Source organism: Eleutherodactylus coqui, chromosome 10, assembly GCF_035609145.1.
Source record: "Eleutherodactylus coqui strain aEleCoq1 chromosome 10, aEleCoq1.hap1, whole genome shotgun sequence".
In the NCBI taxonomy this organism is placed as follows: domain Eukaryota; kingdom Metazoa; phylum Chordata; class Amphibia; order Anura; family Eleutherodactylidae; genus Eleutherodactylus; species Eleutherodactylus coqui.
Genome location: NC_089846.1, coordinates 59,942,027 through 59,962,569, shown reverse-complemented (window position 1 = coordinate 59,962,569; position 20,543 = coordinate 59,942,027). Strand labels below are relative to the sequence as shown.

The following is a 20,543-nucleotide window of genomic DNA, read 5'->3' as shown; positions in this document are numbered from 1 at the left end:
TAGCTCTTTACCCTCTCAAGTCAACTTAAATGGTGACTAGATTAGAGGGAGCTCAGCCAGTTGTTAGCCTAGGTGGTCGGTTTGTTACTTCACTGGATCTGTGGTGATCAAGCCAGGACCAGTGATGATCGAACCTAGAGAGCTATGTTAGGCGAGGTTGGAGCCAATCCTCCTAAAAATTCGCCTATTTGCTAGGCGGGGGACTCAATCAGATGTCCCTAGGTCTGCCTAATAACCGCTAAACTCATAAGAGTATGCCCAGAGATTCCCCATTAGAAGCTAAATAGCCTTAGCACAGCCTGAATAAAATAACAAAGTGGTGTCCATAGCCCAGATGGTAGCCCTAGTCTATCTGGAAAAGTATTAACAAGCAGCGCTCTTAAAGTGAGGGTGACTGAAGTTTAAGTTCTTTTATGAAACTTAAATAAGATTGTAAAATATATATATATATGAAGTGTAAAAAAATACCTGTTTTACAATAAAAAGCACTTTATTGTGGAAAAGAAAATAACAAAAATCTGAATGACATTGGTATTGCTACATTTGTACTGGGCTATACTATAAAATTACAGTATTGCGTTACTTATCATGCACAGTGAATGCTGTACAAAAACAGATATACTGTTATTGTTTATCCTGCTTCCCCCAAAAATGTAGTTATCAAAAGTTGTATGTACCCCAAAATGTTGCAGGTGAAAACCAAAAGCTCATCCTGCAAGAAATAAGCCCTCACATAATTAAGGTAATTGAAAAATGCAAAATCTATGACTCTCAGAATATGGTAATACAAGAAGTAATATTTAGGCATTTTTATTTTGTAAAAGTAGTAAAACAGAAAAAAATCCATTTCACTGTAATTGTATTGACCTGCAGAATACAGTCAATATGTAACTTATAGTGCACAGTAAATGCAGTAAAAATGAAAATAAAATACAAGTTTAAAAAAAGAAAAATCTTTTTTTATTGTGCAAAAGTACTGAGTACAAAAAAGCTATATAAATGTAGTTTTCTTATAATTATACTGACCCGTAGAATATAACACGTTAAGTGGAAAAAAAAGATGATAAAATGTTTTTTCTTCCGATAGCTTCCTAGAAAGACTTAATAAAAGTTAAAACGTGTACCTAAAGTAGCGCCATTAACTAATACAACATCTCTATCTATATACATACACAATTATATGAAAGCCCTCACACCCTTACTGACTGACCCACCACTAATTCTCTAACTTCTCGGTGTTGTACAAACATAAAATTTGGCACAACCATTCTTTAAGTCCTGCATAGCAAAAGTAAAGGGCTCACAACTCGATTATTCAATGCTAATTGTGCCAAGCGTGAAATTTGGCACGAGCATTCCTTAGGTCCTGAGTGAGGAGAGTGGAAGAGGTAGCACATTTTGCAGAGGGACATCGGTACATGCAACCTGAGGAGAATCTAATGCTCCTCTATGTGTATACATATTTTATTCCTCGGTTCCTCTAAAGTGACTATGACTTCATAAAATTTTCCATGCGAACAACAAGTAAACACATGTATCAAATTAATTCGAGCGAAGTCAGTTATATCAGCTAGTCAACAAATACAAGGGAAAATATAAACATTGCTTTAAAAATGTGACTATGCAAAAACAGGAAAACTGCTGCTCCCTTAAAGCCAAAACTGGTAACGTACCTGAGGGTTTAAGCATGAAACGGTTGACCACGATTTCAAAAAGGGTTCGTTTTTTTCCCCCAGAAATAGCACCACTTTTGTCTGTGAGCTAAGTCTTGTTTTGCAGCTCATTCAAGTAAATGCACCCTAGCTGCAATACCATTTGCTAAAAAATACTCAAAAGGGAAAATTTCAGTCAGCAAATTGATATGTTCACTTGTGGTTGTACTTTAGGGCAGAACCACCAATCTGCAGAAATCAAATCACCTTTATATTAAAAGGGGTTGTCCCGCGCCGAAACGTTTTTTTTTTTTTTTTCAAACACCCCCCCCCCCCCCCCCCCCCCCGTTCGGCGCGAGACAACCCCGATGCAGGGGTTAAAAAAGAACACCGGACAGCGCTTACCTGAATCCCCGCGCTCCGGTGACTTCTTACTTACCTGCTGAAGATGGCCGCCGGGATCTTCTCCCTCGGTGGACCGCAGGGCTTCTGTGCGGTCCATTGCCGATTCCAGCCTCCTGATTGGCTGGAATCGGCCCGTGACGGGGCTGAGCTACACGGAGCTACACGGAGCCCCATTGAGAAAAGAAGAAGACCCGGACTGCGCAAGCGCGTCTAATTTGGCGATTAGACGCTGAAAATTAGACGGCTCCATGGAAACGAGGACGCTAGCAATGGAGCAGGTAAGTGAAAAACTTCTGATAACTTCTGTATGGCTCATAATTAATGCACAATGTACATTACAAAGTGCATTAATATGGCCATACAGAAGTGTATAGACCCACTTGCTTTCGCGGGACAACCCCTTTAAGTCATCTGTAGAGCCAGCGGAGGAAATTGTATAGATTAATAACTCAGAAGAATGTTGAATGGAACAATCTTAGCCAATAAAGTGAACAGTGAGCTGAGATTCCAATAAGGAGGATAGTAGTTGTTTATGATGATCCTTTATTGCATACCTGTGAAGACTGCACTATCAGAGACCGCCTATAGACAAAAGTGGTACTATTTCTTGAACAAAAAAAAAACTGATTTTTTTTCTCTCAATGAAGGTGTTGAAGATATTAGCTTGCCTTTGGAATATGGTAGCCCCTGAAGATTGTATCTTTGTGGGCAGCATGGACTAGTCCTGCTGGGATAATATCTGCAAATCTTTGGATTTCGTGGATCACAGCTTCTGTATATGGCATGTTAACCTTGTCTTCTATTGCTGGATAGCGATCTTTGCCTATTACATTATCAATCTCCTTATGTATCCTATCTGAAACACACAAAAGGAAATGTCATAAAAAGATAGGACTACATAGGGTTAAGTTGTATGCCTTGTCTAAATAGTTGTATCACCTTGTATTTCAGGATATTTCATTAGTATAAGGAAGCCATATCTAACTGTCAAACTTGTAGTCTCTGTTCCAGCAAAGAACAAGTCTGTAACTATTCCCTGTAAGTTCTCTTCATTAAATTCTGTGTTTGGATTCTTTTCCTCCTGAAAAGATATTTTACATTTTAATATTTATCCATGAAAAAAAACAAAAAACAAAAACAGTGAAACAAAAATCACCAATCGATAGAAGTATCATATATAAAGAGAAGCCAACTGTTCATTGTAACCCAACTTCCAAAAAATGTTTATTATAAACTTTGTAATGATCTAATTATTGTCCACAAACGAACCTCTTTCATCCTCATGATGAAGCAATCTATAATGTCCCGAGGACAATTCTCTTCCAAGGTATCTTCATGGTTTCTTATCTCCTCATTTACAAATTCTTTTATCTTTTTAAAACTTATGAAGATTTTCTGGTGAGGCCCTGGGAGACGGCGCATCAAATTTGGGAATAGGTTAAGAAGCTAAATTAAAAGTAAAAGGATTAAAATATACATTTGCCAAATTTTAAAATGTGTTAAAAGACAAAAAAAAAAGTATAATGTGCATTGTTTTATTGAACATCCAACATATTTATTAAACTTTGTCAAACATGTGAGCTGTATAGCTGGCATTCATAGATTTTTAACTCTCTAGACTTTCTTGATTGCATCCATAAGTGTGTTGTCACATACTCCATATTGACTGCGTTCCACTGCAAAAACGCCCGCAGCAAGCAAACCCGCAGTGGTCAAACACATACTTAATTAGTGCAGATTTTGGTGTTATTTTTTCTTGCGGTTTTCAACCTTTGAATTTCAAAAGATTGAAACCTACAGTCAAAATCCACAGCACAAAATAGACAGACATGCTGTGGATTTAGAATTTCAAATATGCTGCAGATTGTGTGGAAATTTTCCGCTCCATATGGTTGGTATTGTAAATGTCTCCACAGAAATATTTGCAGCATTTATGGCACGTCTGAAGGCACTCTAAACACTTTTTCTGAAATATTCTTACCAATCCTCCAAATAGATACCTTCTTCTGCCTGCTCCTATACAAAATTCCAGACTAAAGAAAGTCTTGACACCCAAATGAATAAGTGGGAAGGGCATACATGCCATAAAGGAAGATTATGTGGCTATCATGGGGTCTTGTAAGAAAGATGGACCAGCCCTAGTTGGGTCTATTGCCTATAATATTAAGTGGCAAGAAACTGTAGGACTCCCTTCTACAAAAGATCTACATGGTAAGCAAACAAGTTGGTAGTGAATTGGTCCAAGCATCATAGAAAGGATGTGGAAGCGCAAAGAATCACCAAGTTCCCCTGACCTGTACCATAAAGAGGGGGCCCATTTTAATCTCTGCTACATTGCCCCCTCTCTTTGTATGACACTAGTAGTAGAACTATTGTCTCCAGTGACTCAGGCCCCAGAGAAAAAAATGGATATATACCAAAGATACTACCACCATGTTTAGGCCAGTTAAATATTTTTGGGAGAACTTGATATAAAAATACCATGGAAGAAGAATTATGACTAGAGATGAGCGAACACCAAAATGTTCGGGTGTTCGTTATTCGGAACGAACTTCCCGTGATGCTCGAGGGTTCGTTTCGAACAACGAACCCCATTGAAGTCAATGGGCGACCAGAACATTTTTGTATTTCGCCGATGCTCGCTAAGGTTTTCATGTGTGAAAATCTGGGCAATTCAGGAAAGTGATGGGAATGACACAGTGACGGATAGGGCAGGCGAGGGGCTACGTGTTGGGCTGCATCTCAAGTTCACAGGTCCCACTATTAAGCCACAATACCGGCAAGAGTGGGCCCCCCCCCCTCCCAACAACTTTTACTTCTGAAAAGCCCTCATTAGCATGGCATACCTTTGCTAAGCACCACACTACCTCCAACAAAGCACAATCACTGCCTGCATGACACTCCACTGACACTTCTCCTGGGTTACATGCTGCCCAACCGCCCCCCCTCCCCCCCCACAGCGCACACCAAAGTGTCCCTGGGCAGCCTTCAGCTGCCCTCATGCCACACCACGCTCATGTCTATTTAGAATTGCGTCTGCCATGACGAGGGACCGCAGGCACACACTGCAGAGGTTGGCACGGCTAGGCAGCGACCCTCTTTAAAAGTGGCGGAGCGATAGCCCACAATGCTGTACAGAAGCAATGAGAAATAGAATCCTGTGCCACCGCCATCAGGAGCTGCACACGTGGGCATAGCAATGGGGAACCTATGTGCCACACACTATTCATTCTGTCAAGGTGTCTGCATGCCCCAGTCAGACCGGGCTTTTTAATTCATAGACACAGGCAGGTACAACTCCCTATTGTGAAGTCCCTGTCGACCCACAGCATGGGTGGCTCCCTGGAACCCACCGGCGGTACACAGAAATATCCCATTGCATTGCCCAACACAGCTGAGGTAGTAATGTTGTGCTTAACCCTTTCCAATCCAATTTGTATATGGTTTTCCTAGGGGGCTTACTCTTTTTCTGCCGTTATACAACGGCGCTATATGCTGGCTAAAGCCAGTACTGCATGAGCTGACACGTAGGATAGGCTCCGACAGCAGAGAGGCTGGCAATATACAGTAAGAGAACCCCGACGGACGTCTACCAACAACGGAGCTGTACAGCCTTAAACCCTAATGTCTTCACAGGTCACACAGTGGACTGGAAAGGGTTAATGCAGGTGGGCTTCGGCCCACACTGCATGCCCCAGTCAGACTGGGGTTCTTTACAAGTGGACACATGTAGGTTAAACTCCCTGTGGACCCACTGCCTGGGTGGGTGCCAGGAAGCCACCGGCGGTACATAGAAATATCCCATTGCATTGCCCAACACAGCTGAGGTAGTAATGTCGTGCGTAATACAGGTGGGCTTCGGCCCACACTGCATGCCCCAGTCAGACGGGTTCTTTAGAAGTGTACAGATGTATTAAAAACTCAGTGTGCACCTACAGCATGGGTGGCTCCCTGGAACCCACCGGCGGTACATAAAAATATCCCATTGCATTGCCCAACACAGCTGAGGTAACGTCAGCTGTAATGCAGGTGGGCTAAAAATTAATTTGATTACACTGTAGGCGAGGGCCCACAAAAATTGCTGTATCAACAGTACTAATGTACATCCCAAAAATTGGCCATGGCCAGCCAAGAGGGCAGGTGAAACCCATTAATCGCTTTGGTTAATGTGGCTTAAGTGGTAACTAGGCCTGGAGGCAGCCCAGTGTAACGAAAAATTGGTTCAAGTTAAAGTTCCAATGCTTTTAAGCGCATTGAAACTTATAAAAATTGTTCTGAAAAATTATTTGAGTGAGCCTTGTGGCCCTAAGAAAAATTGCCCGTTCAGCGTGATTACGTGAGGTTTCAGGAGGAGGAGCAGGAGGAGGAGGAGGAGGAATATTAGACACAGATTGATGAAGCAGAAATGTCCCCGTTTTGGATGGTGAGAGAGAACGTAGCTTCCATCCGCGGGTGCAGCCTACGTATTGCTTACGTATCGCTGCTGTCCGCTGGTGGAGAACAGAAGTCTGGGGAAATCCAGCCTTTGTTCATCTTGATGAGTGTTAGCCTGTCGGCACTGTCGGTTGACAAGCGGCTACGCTTATCTGTGATGATTCCCCCAGCCGCACTAAACACCCTCTCCGACAACACGCTAGCCGCAGGACAAGCAAGCACCTCCAGGGCATACAGCGCTAGTTCAGGCCACATGTCCAGCTTCGACACCCAGTAGTTGTAGGGGGCAGAGGCGTCACCAAGGATGGTCGTGCGATCCGCTACGTACTCCCTCACCATCCTTTTACAGTGCTCCCGCCGACTCAGCCGTGACTGGGGAGCGGTGACACAGTCTTGGTGGGGAGCCATAAAGCTGGCCAGGCCCTTAAAGACTGTTGCACTGCCTGGGATGTACATGCTGCTCGATCTACGCACATCCCCTGCTACCTTGCCCTCGGTACTGCGCCTTCTGCCACTAGCGCTGTCGGCTGGGAATTTTACCATCAGCTTGTCCGCAAGGGTCCTGTGGTATAGCAACACTCTCGAACCCCTTTCCTCTTCGGGAATCAGAGTGGGCAGGTTCTCCTTATACCGTGGATCGAGCAGTGTGTACACCCAGTAATCCGTAGTGGCCAGAATGCGTGCAACGCGAGGGTCACGAGAAAGGCATCCTAACATGAAGTCAGCCATGTGTGCCAGGGTACCTGTACGCAACACATGGCTGTCTTCACTAGGAAGATCACTTTCAGGATCCTCCTCCTCCTCCTCCTCCTCCTCCTCAGGCCATACACGCTGAAAGGATGACAGGCAATCAGCCGGTGTACCGTCAGCAGCGGCCCAAGCTGTCTCTTCCCCCTCCTCCTCATCCTCCTCATGCTCCTCCTCCTCCTCCTGTACGCGCTGAGAAATAGACAGGAGGGTGCCCTGACTATCCAGCGGCATACTGTCTTCCCCCGCCCCCGTTTCCGAGCGCAAAGCAGCTGCCTTTATGGTTTGCAGGGAATTTCTCAAGATGCATAGCAGAGGAATGGTGACGCTAATGATTGTAGCATCGCCGCTCACCACCTGGGTAGACTCCTCAAAATTACCAAGGACATGGCAGATGTCTGCCAACCAGGCCCACTCTTCTGAAAGGAATTGAGGAGGCTGACTCCCACTGCGCCGCCCATGTTGGAGTTGGTATTCGACTATAGCTCTACGTTGTTCATAGAGCCTGGCCAACATGTGGAGCGGAGAGTTCCACCGTGTGGGCACGTCGCACAGCAGTCGGTGCACTGGCAGCTTAAAGTGATGTTGCAGGGTGCGCAGGGTGGCAGCGTCCGTGTGGGACTTGCGGAAATGTGCGCAGAGCCGGCGCGCCTTTACGAGCAGGTCTGACAAGCGTGGGTAGCTTTTCAGAAACCGCTGAACCACCAAATTAAAGACGTGGGCCAGGCATGGCACGTGCGTGAGGCTGCCAAGCTGCAGAGCCGCCACCAGGTTACGGCCGTTGTCACACACGACCATGCCCGGTTGGAGGCTCAGCGGCGCAAGCCAGCGGTCGGTCTGCTGTGTCAGACCCTGCAGCAGTTCGTGGGCCGTGTGCCTCTTATCGCCTAAGCTGAGTAGTTTCAGCACGGCCTGCTGACGCTTGCCCACCGCTGTGCTGCCACACCGCGCGACACCGACTGCTGGCGACATGCTGCTGCTAACACATCTTGATTGCGAGACAGAGGAGGAGGAGGAGGAGGAGGAGGGTGCTTTAGTGGAGGAAGCATACACCTCCGCAGATACCACCACCGAGCTGGGGCCCGCAATTCTGGGGGTGGGTAGGACGTGAGCGGTCCCAGGCTCTGACTCTGTCCCAGCCTCCACTAAATTCACCCAATGTGCCGTCAGGGAGATGTAGTGGCCCTGCCCGCCTGTGCTTGTCCACGTGTCCGTAGTTAAGTGGACCGTGGCAGTAACCGCGTGGGTGAGGGCGCGCACAATGTTGCGGGAGACGTGGTCGTGCAGGGCTGGGACGGCACATCGGGAAAAGTAGTGGCGACTGGGAACTGAGTAGCGCGGGGCCGCCGCCTCCATGATACTTTTGAAGGACTCAGTTTCCACAACCCTATACGGCAGCATCTCAAGGCTGATGAATTTTGCTATGCGGACGGTTAACGTTTGAGCGTGTGGGTGCGTGGCGGCGTACTTGCGCTTGCGCTCGAACACTTGCGCAAGCGACGGCTGAACGGTGCGCTGAACTACACTGCTGGATGGGGCCGAGGACAGCGGAGATGAGGGTGTGGGTGCAGGCCATGAGGCGGTAGTGCCTGTGTCCTGAGAGGGGGGTTGCATCTCAGTGGCAGGTTGGGGCACAGGGGGAGAGGCAGGGGTGCAAACCGGAGGCGGTGAACGGCCTTCGTCCCACCTTGTGGGGTGCTTGGCCATCATATGTCTGCGCATGGTGGTGGTGGTGAGGCTGTTGGTGTTGGCTCCCCGGCTGAGCTTTGCGCAACAAAGGTTGCACACCACTGTTCGTCGGTCGTCAGGCGTCTCTGTGAAAAACTGCCAGACCTTAGAGCACCTCGGCCTCTGCAGGGTGGCATGGCGCGAGGGGGCGCTTTGGGAAACACTTGGTGGATTATTCGGTCTGGCCCTGCCTCTACCCCTGGACACCGCACTGCCTCTTGCAACCTGCCCTGCTGATGCCCTTGACTCCCCCTCTGAAGACCTGTCCTCCTGAGTAAGCGTTGCACACCAGGTGGGGTCAGTCACCTCATCGTCCTGCTGCTCTTCCTCCGAATCCTCTGTGCGCTGCTCCCTTGGACTTACTGCCCTTACTACTACCTCACTGCAAGACAACTGTGTCTGATCGTCATCATCCTCCTCACCCACAGAAAGTTGTTGAGACAGTTGGCGGAAGTCCCCAGCCTCTTCCCTCGGACCCCGGGAACTTTCGAATGGTTGGGCATCAGTGACGATAAACTCCTCTGGTGGGAGAGGAACCGCTGCTGCCCAATCTAAGCAGGGGCCCGAGAACAGTTCCTGGGAGTGTTCCCGCTCCTGAGCAGGTGTCATTGTAGTGGAGTGAGGAGGCTGGGAGGAAGGAGGAGCAGCAGACAGAGGATTCGGATTTGCAGCAGTGGACGGCGCAGAACTGCGTGTTGACGATAGGTTGCTCGAAGCACTTTCTGCCATCCAGGACAGGACCTGCTCACACTGCTCATTTTCTAATAACCGTCTCCCGCGTGGACCCATTAATTGGGCGATGAATGTGGGGACGCCAGAAACGTGCCTCTCTCCTAATCGCGCAGCAGTCGGCTGCGACACACCGGGATCAGGAGCTCGGGCTGTGCCCACACCCTGACTTGGCCCTCCGCGTCCTCGGCCGCGTCCACGTCCTCTAGGCCTACCCCTACCCCTCAGCATGCTGTATTACCAGTGATTTGATTTAACAGGCAGGAAATAAATTGGCGCAAGACTGCAGGCCAAATATAATTTTTGCCCTTTTGGGAAAACGAAAGGCCCCACTGCCTCTAGTGAATGAATAATCTAAGTTTAATAACTGTGCTGTGTCCCTGCTTATGTGTCACAGAACGTGAGGGTAGCAGAGTTATTATAACTCTGGCAGAGCAGGTATTTTTTTTCCCAATTAAGGAAAGCAAATGGCGAAGCCAGCAGTAAAGCGTAGCTGGCTGCGTATGATTTAGCAATGTTTTTCACGCAGCTCACACGTGTCCACAGGCGTTAGGACGGACAGAGGCTGGACAAATAGATTTGTTTTCAGTTTTTTCCCACCAAAAGGCAGCACTGCGTATATTCAATGAACATGAGAAGTGTAATAACTGTGCTGTGTCCCTGCTTATGTGTCACAGAACGTGAGGGTAGCAGAGTTATTATAACTCTGGCAGAGCAGGTATTTTTTTTCCCAATTAAGGAAAGCAAATGGCGAAGCCAGCAGTAAAGCGTAGCTGGGTGCGTATGATTTAGCAATGTTTTTCACGCAGCTCACACGTGTCCACCGCCCGTAAGGACGGACACAGGCTGGACAAATAGATTTGTTTCCACTTGTTTTTCCACCAAAAGGCAGCACTGCGTATATTCTATGAATAATAACTGTGTTGTGGCCCTGCCTATACAATTCTTTCCCTGCAGTATCAATGGAGGGTGGAATGCTCTGCAGAGGCGATTTTGAGAAGCCCAAAAAAAATGCAGCACAGCTAACAGCAGCCTGGACAGTACTGCACACGGATAAATATGGCCCTAGAAAGGACCGTTGAGGTTCTTGAAGGCTACACTCACTCCTAACACTCTCCCTGCCTATGCAGCACTTCTGTCCCTAATGCCAGGTGCAACGCTCTGCAGAGCCGATTTTGAGGAAAAAAAAAATTCCACTGCTAACAGCAGCCAACACACAGCTATCAGTGGCCCTAATAAGGACCTTTGGGGGGTCTTGAAGCCTACACTAACTACCAATTCTTTCCCTACAGCAGCTCCGGTATAAACAGCACTGTCCCTCATCTAACTCACACCGCATCTGAGGCGAGCCGCGGGAGGGGCCGACTTTTATATTAGGCGAACACCTGATCTCGCCAGCCACACACAGCAGGGGGGTGGTATAGGGCTTAAACGTTGCAGGGGGAAGTTGTAATGCCTTCCCTGTCTTTCAATTGGCCAGAAAAGCGCGCTAACGTCTCAGGGAAGGAAGTGAAAGTAACCAGAACACCGCATGGTGTTCGTTACGAATAACGAACATCCCGAACACCCTAATATTCGCACGAATATCAAGCTCGGACGAACGCGTTCGCTCATCTCTAATTATGACATATGTGAGCACAAAACATTAGACCTAAATTCCTGATTGTGTATTGTACTCATCAAGACTTATATCGCTTACCTGCCCCCAAAAGGTGTTGAACACCCGGACAAAATCTCGGAAATGTGATAAAAGAGTCTTAAATTTCTCATCCTCATAGTCAAATCTCTCACCAAACACAACAGAGGAAATAACATTAGAAACAGCAAGTCGGAGTAGATATGTTGGATCAAATGGAGTGTCTGTAATTAACAATATAAAAAAAGTCAGCGGCTATACAAATACTTTATAGTTCTCATTTTCCTATAGAAATGGATATAAAATTGTTCACCAATTTATTTCACAATATAGTGTTAGAAGTGCCCCACGTCTGTCCATTGGCTGCATTGGGTTGTGAGCCTCAGTTGCATTTACTTGAATGGGCATGGCTGCAAAACCAGACACAGCCAATGAACAAGCACGGTGCTGTTTTGGTAAAAATAGATATTTTATTCTAATTCAGGACAACCTCTTTAAGGGGGTGATGTATATGTTGAGCTATTCAAGACCCAGTGGCCCATAAACTTTTCTCAGAGACCATCTGCTTTCTGAGTCCATCCAGGTTTCTCAACTTTTTGTATGAATGTCTAATAATCATAAATATTTGAATTAAAAATCAGATAGCATTGATGTTGTATTAACCTCTTAAAGACTAGGGTATTTTGGTCCTAAAAAGGACCAGACACTTTTTAGGGTTTTACCCTATGTGGTGGTTTTACTGGCTTATTTCTCGGCTGTGAAAGTTATTTTTGCTCCATTTTTTTTTTGCCATATAAGGCTTTTTCTTATAGCTTTTTTTACTGATTTTTTTTCAGTTTTTTAGTTTTATTAGTGGTAAAAAGCTAAAAAATGATAGTTACAAAAATAATGTAAAAAAAATTACTGAATGCTTTATTTTAAAAATTAGTATATTTACACTAAAATAAACTCTAAATTTAAAAAATAAATAAAGCATTCAGTAATTTTTTTTACATTATTTTTGTAACTATTTTTAATCATATAAGATCTCTGGGGGTCATTCACATTGTGAAATTAAAAGAAAAAAAAAAACACAACACTTTTCCACTGTAGCTGGGAATCTATAGGAGCCCCAGTTACAGGGGAAAATATCCCCTTGTAGTGATAATAGTCACTAACAGAGATGATCAAAGTCTGCTAGGCTACTGTGCCACGGAGCATCCGGCAGTCATGTGATTTCCAGCCCGAATAGTGGCAGTAACACTTTTGCTTTCTCTCTTTAGTACATAGCGCTCATTGAGCGCTATGTAGCCTGGAAATGAAAAGGCAGAAGCTGTAAAAACTACTTCTTCCTTTTCCTCCGTCTCCCGAGTTGTGTCTGACAATCGGGGACCCGATCTGCTTCTGCTCGATTGCAGGAGCTATATTCCCGTGCCATACTTTTGCTATTGGCTAGGATTAAAGCTCAGGACCAATCATTGTTCCTTAAGGGATTAAAGAATGTTTTTTTTACTGTGCAACAGTTTCTAAGAAAGGCAAGGCTCTGTATGGATCTGTGCAGCAATAGGACACTCAATCCATGGGCAGGCGTGCCATTGTCTTTACATAGGTGTCCTTTTTCCTGCAAAATTTTTAAATGTCAAAGTTATTAGGTTTTCCATTTTCAATGACAAAAGAGCAAATTCCAGTTTTACCGGACACCACATGATCAACAATGAAAACAAGATGCTCTGTTTACTAGCCATTGGTCCTGCCCACACAAAGCTTAGGGTTTTCTTTGGTTGAGTACATGTACAGTGAAATCTAACATTGTAAACCTTGAGCTGTCCAGCAAATCATCCAACAGGTTTAGCACATGGAATGTTTACTAGGAATTTGGTAAGCTCTCTTTATAGCAGTGCTCTGCAACCTGCTGCTCTCCAGCAACAAAACTACAAATTACAGCATGTCCTTACCTTTCTGGCCTTTTAGGCTAGCCGATTCTTGTTTGAATGAGTGAGTGACATCACCGCTAACTCGCTCAGCCTGTTTAGACAGGGCAATGCATTGTTGGCTCATTCAAATAAGAATTGTTCAGTCCCTGTATAAGACCACTCTCACACAGGCGTTTTTTACAGCATTAGGGCTCAGTCAGACGGGCGTTTTTTCGCGCGATTTGCGGATCGCATGACGGATGCGCATCCGCAAATCGCGTGACCGGTGCGCACAAGTCGCCCGCAAATCGCCCGAAAATGTGCTCCTAGCCGCGTTTCATTAGAAACGGGCCGGAGCTGTCCAGCGCAGTGCATTCAATGGAGACGGCAATACAGCCATCTCCATTGAAAGCAATGCGCTGCGGGCGAGCCCGGGATGAATTGTCGGTAAGGGCTTAAATATATAAGCCCTTACCTGCAATTCATCCTAAAATGTGTTAAAATAAAAAACAATTGTATACTCACCTTCTGTCGGCAGCCGAAGCTCCGCGCGGCCGTCCTGCAGTGGGTGTGAAGGGGGTGTGAGTCAGACCTGCCCCCTGATTGGCTCAGCGCTGAGCCAATCAGAGGCATGCCTCACTCACACCCATTCATGAATTCATGAATGGATGTGAGTCAGACCTGCCCCTAAGGCAGCAGTCACTCACCCATTCATGAATTCATGAATGGGTGTGTGAGTGTTTTCAGCCTCTGATTGGTCAGGGCTGTGACCAATCAGAGGCAGATCATTCAGCAGACGGGGATTTTAAAGCCCCGCCGGCTGAATAGTGCCGAGAAGCAGTTCAGGAGAACTGACAGCGGCCGCGGCTGGACTCCGGCTGCAGCGGAAAGGTGAGTACACAATTTTTTTTTATTTTAACACATTTTAGGATGAATTGCAGGGAAGGGCTTATATATTTAACCCCTTCCCGACAATTCACCCCGCGCACGCCGGCAGCCCATTGCTTTCAATGGAGCGGCTGTATTGCCGCTCCATTGAATTCAATGGGCAAACATCGTTCTTCTCTGCCACAGCTGTAACAGCTGTGGCAGAGAAGAATGATTTGTCTTCTATATGTTCGCAATGGGGTCGGCGCTGCTGCCGCCGGCCCCATTGAGCGCATATACAGAAGAGAACAGGAATCGCAGATCGCAGATAGGTGCGATCTGCGATTTTTTTGTTCTATAATTTATCGGACGAGCGCATAAAAAGCGCTCGTGTCCGATACCATTGCAAAGCAATGGTTTTAAAAAATCGCCGGACGCATGCGCATGCGCAAATCGCGGCTAAAAACGCCCGTCTGACTAAGCCCTAACACACAAGCTTCAGCGCAAAAACAGATGCAATAGCACAACGTTTTGAGCAGTGAAGGTTGCACTATTGTGCACATATCTGCACATTTTACTGTATTTTGCGTGCTGCCAGAGACTGTTCACATCAATGCCATGATTTAAAAGGCTGTGCAGCCCAATTTGAACCAAAATCATTTGTGTTGCCCCCATAGACTCATATGCACACCAAAACAGAGTATGCTGCGGTGCGGAGAAGGAGGAAGGGGTGGAGAGGGGTTTGCTCATACAAAATGTGCCCGCAAAAGTGAGAATGAATCCATTGAAAACAATGGGCTCTATTCTCTGCACAACACATGTGCAGACTTTGCATGCACAATACGCTCGTGTAAAGTGATAGTTTATACAACGTAAAGAAAGTCAAATAGGTGCACACAGCGTAATAAATGTAGCATGTCTGGCCAGTCTGCACCATACTGTAAATTTATATTCACTTTGAGCTGGTCTAGATTTCTACTATATTGTACTCCAGCTTCTGGCATAAATTATAGTAAAGATGAAAGGCTTTCTTGTTTTGGCAAAAGTGGCTTGTAAAAAAACAACAAAAGATAAAAAAAATTCATGGACTTTTTTTTTTTACAAGCCTCAAAAACCGTGATAAAAAAAGACTTCTTTGAATGAAGCCACAGTAGTGGTGCAGCTCAGGCTTCATGTCAGGTTGGAGTCAAGCTATATAATGAGGTTTTCAGGTGCCCCTCAGAGAGTGAATAGTGTAATTGTATTAAGAGACGCATGGAGACGCTGCAGCTGGGATCCAGAGAACGCCTATGAAGAAGAGTTTGGACCTTGCCAGCATTTATTTGTTGGAAAGGCAGCAATCATGTAGATGCTGCTGAGTACTTTTGGACCACTTCAAGTGCCTTGGTCCTGAGCAGACTGCTGTGTCTACTTGGGTAAGCTTTGGAGAGTTCTCCATGACCAGAGAGGGCACTGTGCATCCGACAAGTGGTTTTGAAATACTTTCAGTGTGTTTCTATATGGAGGGTGAGAGAGGTGTACCTGGTAACTATGCTATTAAGAGCAGTTAATAAAAATGGTTGCACAGCTGAAATCGATCTAAACATAGTATCACATGGCATTCCAGATTTTCCAGTTTCTTTCTGGGAGCGGGCAGTTACTCAAAGTGCAAATTTGGTCAGTGTAAGGCTTCTTTCACATCAGCGTGTATTGGCCGGCCATTTTACGGCAGGCCGATATGCGCTGTGATCTGATGCATTGGATTCCAATGCATCAGATCACATGGGCGTATTTGCGAGACGTAAAAAGGCCTGGCCGGCAAATATAGCGCCGGGCGTTTTTATGTCGAACCCAAAACATAGTTCTGGAACTATGTTTGGGCTGGAATACGTCGGGCTGCTACATGGGCTCCTATGGGAGCCCATGGCAGCAGCCGTAGGTGGGAGGGAGTTTAACAGCGTGGCTGCTAAACTACCTCCCTCTGTTCTCCTCCCCTTACCTGTGCAAGCTTATCTCTCCTCCCCGGTCGGTCTCTGCAATGGAAAGGGGCGGAGCTGAACACCGATCCACCCCGTCTCCTCCCATTTATTACTATGGACAAGGAGCGGGGCGTGGACGGAGCTAATTACCTGACTTGTCCCCGCCCCTTGTTCATAGCCATCAATGGGAGGAGACGGGGCTGACCGGCGCTTAGCTCCGCCCAATTCCGCCCCCTCCCATTGCACAGACGGAGTGAGGAGAAAGATAGGTAAGCCTGTGATGGGGAGGGAGGGGAAATTGGCGATGGTCTGGTGAGGTCGGCACATTTGCGCCGGCCTCCCCAGGCCATATGAACGGGTGCACAAACGTTTGATTTGTGCACCTGTTCACCAGGTTTTTCGCCCCCAATGTAGCGTATATCGTCCGGCCGTGAAAACGTCCCGCCGATATGCACGCATGTGAAAGAATCCTAAAGATGATAGGCTTGGCTGTGATCATATGTGCATTTCACATCAGTTTTTGCGCAAGTGTCAGTCACAAGTGTCATCTGAGGAAGCAGTGATCAACAGCACGAAGAGCGTCGTTTGTGACAGACAAAAGCCAAAGACTAAAGGACCTTTTATATGGGCCGAGTATCAGGCCCGAACATTCCTATAAACGCTCGCTCACCTTGCAATTGTGCCATGTAAAAGGACAGGTGATCAGACAACCTATCTGCTGGTGTAAAGGGTACGTTACACTGGGCGATCACCTGAATGCTCACTGGAAACAGTAAGGCTATATTCATCCCAAGTACACACAACTGCCAACAGGGCACTTAGCGAGATATTGTTCACTTGTTCGATTCTCTTGGTTTTTAGCAGAACTAAAAACCAAACAACTATCGGCCTTGAGTGACTTCTGTTTACTGTGAGTGGAGGCAGGCCAGAACAATCCCGGCCTGCTCCGCCTCCCGTTACTTACACGACTATCGCTCCTCTGTAAGCACAGAAGCAATAGTTGGGCAGAAGTCCATTGGATGGCTGTAGGGCACTCTTGCACCCAGCAGTCATCCTATGTAAAGGGATCTTAATAGAGGGAATGATTGCTGACTGACTTGATCATAGTTGGTCAGTGTTCGTTACTTTGGGCAGATTATATGCCTACGTAAAAGGACTAACTCTTCTTTTAGTAATGTTGCTGCCTAAAGTTATTGCATCTTAGAATTCACAGTTCCATTTTTCAGTCAATGCCTTGGTACTCCATTAAATGGGAGCAAACAATCATTGAGTCAGTGATAAACTTCTATTACCGGACACCCACCTTTGTCCTTCATAAACCTTTCAGTAAGACATCGGGCCTCTTCTTGGATTCTCTCTTCAATGCTCCTTTTTCCCAGTCCAAAATTTCTCAAAGCCATAAGAGAAAATCGACGAAGCGTTTTCCATCTCTCTCCATTGCTCATAATGATCCCTAAAAAAAATGTATATATTAATTTTTAATTCAAATAAAACCATCCAAAGCATAATTTGCATGGCTGACATCATTGTTGTTAGAGACCTCACAGTAACAATTATACACAATAGCAAAGATATGAGTTACTACAGATTCCATCAACAAGGTGCCATTTATAACACTGGTGTCTAAAGTAGCAAAATAACTTTCTGCATGCCCTCAGGCACCATTGTTCAGAGGTGACTGCCATGTCTGCACCCTTGATAGCTATGCCCCTGATTAATAGTGATGTAAACTGAGAATATTCTACGATATCCACACAAAACAGAATGTGATTGTATGCATGTCTTACCATAATCCTTAAAAAACAGATTTGTTAGTGCGACCTCTCCTCTGTCACTGAAGACGTCACTGTGGTCAATCAGCGCCTCCTTTACAACATCATAGCCAATTAGCATGATTGCACGTTGGTTGGCAAGATAGATGGTATAGACAGGTCCATACTTCTCACTCAGCTACATTGAAATATGAAAACAAGTATTTAATATTATTTGATGAGTATTTAGGTAATATTTTAGGCTCGTTTGCCTTAATACTTTATGGCATACACTTCAGGAAGATTGCAAAGACAAAGATGCCATTACCAAGGGTCCTTTTACAAGGACAGCTAATTCTGCCCGTGGTAATGACCACTTATTGACAATGAGCATATTGGTCAGCAATTGCTGCCTTCCTGTACACGTGCAAATTATCTGCTCGATGGGGACAACTGATCATTAACATGATAATTCATCCCCATAGGGTTGATTGGCTGCACATCCTTCCATTTACACATGGAAATGTGAAGCCGACCAGAAAGCATTTTTATGCTCACCTAAACAGCAGGATCAACCGATGAATGAGCGTTTGCTCATTCGTCAGCTGCTCATTTGTGCCTTTTAATGGACTAATTGGCATACAAACAAGCATTTGTAAAAATGTTGGAGTCAGATAAATGGTCCGTGTAAACTGCTCAATTCACATGAGGCATTAGGGGGGAAACAATAAAACCATTTTTTAAATGAAAAATTCAATAGTTTCTGTAATACGATATTCATTATTTTAAATACTGTACAATACCTAGTTCCAGATAGATAGACTTTGCCTTAGCTCACTGATATAACCGACATGTGGCTTACACATTAACTCATACTGTTATTGATATTACATTTAAGATTGGGTTCACATCTGAACTGGAATCTTCCTACCATGGTAGATGTGGTACAAAATACCGGAAGAAATAGTGCTACGTGCAGTGCTTCTTCGTCCAGTAAAATGCTGGGCAGCTGAGCATAAACCGAACTAACCATACTGTATTCAATGGGGTCTGTCAGCACTGTTCGGTTCCAGCATAAGACAGACCTGTTTGGCCAAGGAATTCCTCTTTCCTACTCTCCGAACCGAGCAGGAAAACGGAACCTCCGATGCAGATATGAAAGCAGCTTAACTATCTGACTGGCAAGCTGTCTGCTATTTTGTATACATTCTAATACAGTATTAGCAAAGATTTAGAACATTTGATTCTCTAGCTGAATATTTGTGAACGTAGAGCTATACAAAGGCTTACATACCTTAACTAAAGACTTTGGTAGTTCAGATGTGCCAATCTGCAAAACGTTCCCGAGTACAGGAAGAGGTGTAGGTCCTGGGGGTAGGTTCTTCTGTTTTACCTTGTTCCACCATTTCATGAGATAAATTAATGCAGTGACTCCAGTAGCCAGGAGCAGGGTCACTGCAATATTTACTGCCATGCTACAGCGAGTGACTGTGCACAATGTCTCCGCACTACAGTGCTTCCCTCTAATTAGAAAGAGCTGAGACTCCACACAACATTTCAAACAGCATGTGATCACTGAGGAGTGGTTGGACAAGTTGGACAAGTTGGAGATAGTGCGGAGTTTCAGCTCTGTTGCATGATAGATTGTAAACTCTCTGTGATTACTACATTACAGCTATCAAAAAACAGGTCCAGCTCAGGCAGAAGCCACAGAAGCTGGGTACTTAGACAAGGATCAAACCAGAAGTCAAGCAGGAACAACTAAACTGAAACCATTGCTCTGACAGCCTCTAGTGGGGGAGGGTGACTTAACCTCTTCCTACTACAACCCTTTTTGTATTTTTTTTTCCATTCTCATTTTTTCTCTTCCTGACTTTCAAAAATCATAACTTTTATATCTTTCCAGTGACATAGCTACATGAGGGCTTGTTTTTTGCTGCACAAGTTGTATTTTTCAATGGTTCTATTTACCACACCATAAAATGTATTGGAAAACTTTGAAAATGTATGGAATGCAGGATGTGGTAAAAAGGACATGTTATCTTTTTCACTTGTTCCTTACAATTATGCCAATACAAAATTTATATTACCTTTTTATGTAGTACTACTTTAAAAAATACCTTTAAAAGAAAAAATTTCTGTCGCCATATTTTGACCCCCATAACTTTTCTATATTCCCGTCGATAAGGGTGCATTCAGACGACCGTATATCGGCCGGGTATTCACGGATATACGGCGTCTCTCTCTGCAGGGGGAGAAGGCTGGAAGAGCCGGGAGCAGTGCTCTAAGCTCCCGCCCCCTATCTGCCTCCTCTCCACCCCCCTGCACTATTTTCAATGAGGAGAGGCGGGATGGGGCGGAGCTAATTCCTGTAACGTACCCCCACCCCCGTCCCACCTCGTCTCATTGCAAATAGTACAGAGGCGCGGAGAGGGGGTGGAGAGGAGGCAAAGAGGGGGCGGGAGCTCAGAGCACTGCTCCCGACTCTTCAGAGCTAACTAAGATACAGGGACATTTCCATATGAACAATGGGAGGGGCTACCTTCACAGGGCACTCCCATGCACTTACAGGTTGCAGGCTGACTGACCTGCATACAGTATGATGTTAGGACAGCTTCACATGAGCATATGCATAAAAATGCATGCAATAGCACAACGGTTTTTCGCCATGAACGTCGTGCTATTGCATGTGTATCTACACATTTGACAGTATTTTTTCCTCCCTTGGGTACTGTGTGTCCTAC

General features: G+C 45.5%; 1 protein-coding gene across 1 annotated transcript in view; it reads right to left on the bottom strand.

Annotated features, from left to right (window-relative positions):
* The window catches only part of LOC136580507 (cytochrome P450 2G1-like), a 21,303-nt gene extending 1,777 nt beyond the window's left edge, over positions 1-19,526 (bottom strand). Inside the window, exons 1-7 of the mRNA XM_066581112.1 lie at positions 19,094-19,526; positions 17,836-17,998; positions 17,352-17,501; positions 11,395-11,555; positions 3,327-3,503; positions 2,997-3,138; positions 2,721-2,913 (exon numbers count right to left, since the gene is read on the bottom strand). Coding sequence (XP_066437209.1) covers positions 2,721-2,913; positions 2,997-3,138; positions 3,327-3,503; positions 11,395-11,555; positions 17,352-17,501; positions 17,836-17,998; positions 19,094-19,273 — 1,166 coding nt within the window. The 5' untranslated portion in view covers positions 19,274-19,526. The remainder of the gene's footprint in view (positions 1-2,720; positions 2,914-2,996; positions 3,139-3,326; positions 3,504-11,394; positions 11,556-17,351; positions 17,502-17,835; positions 17,999-19,093) is intronic.
* Positions 19,527-20,543: the final 1,017 nt, after the last annotated feature.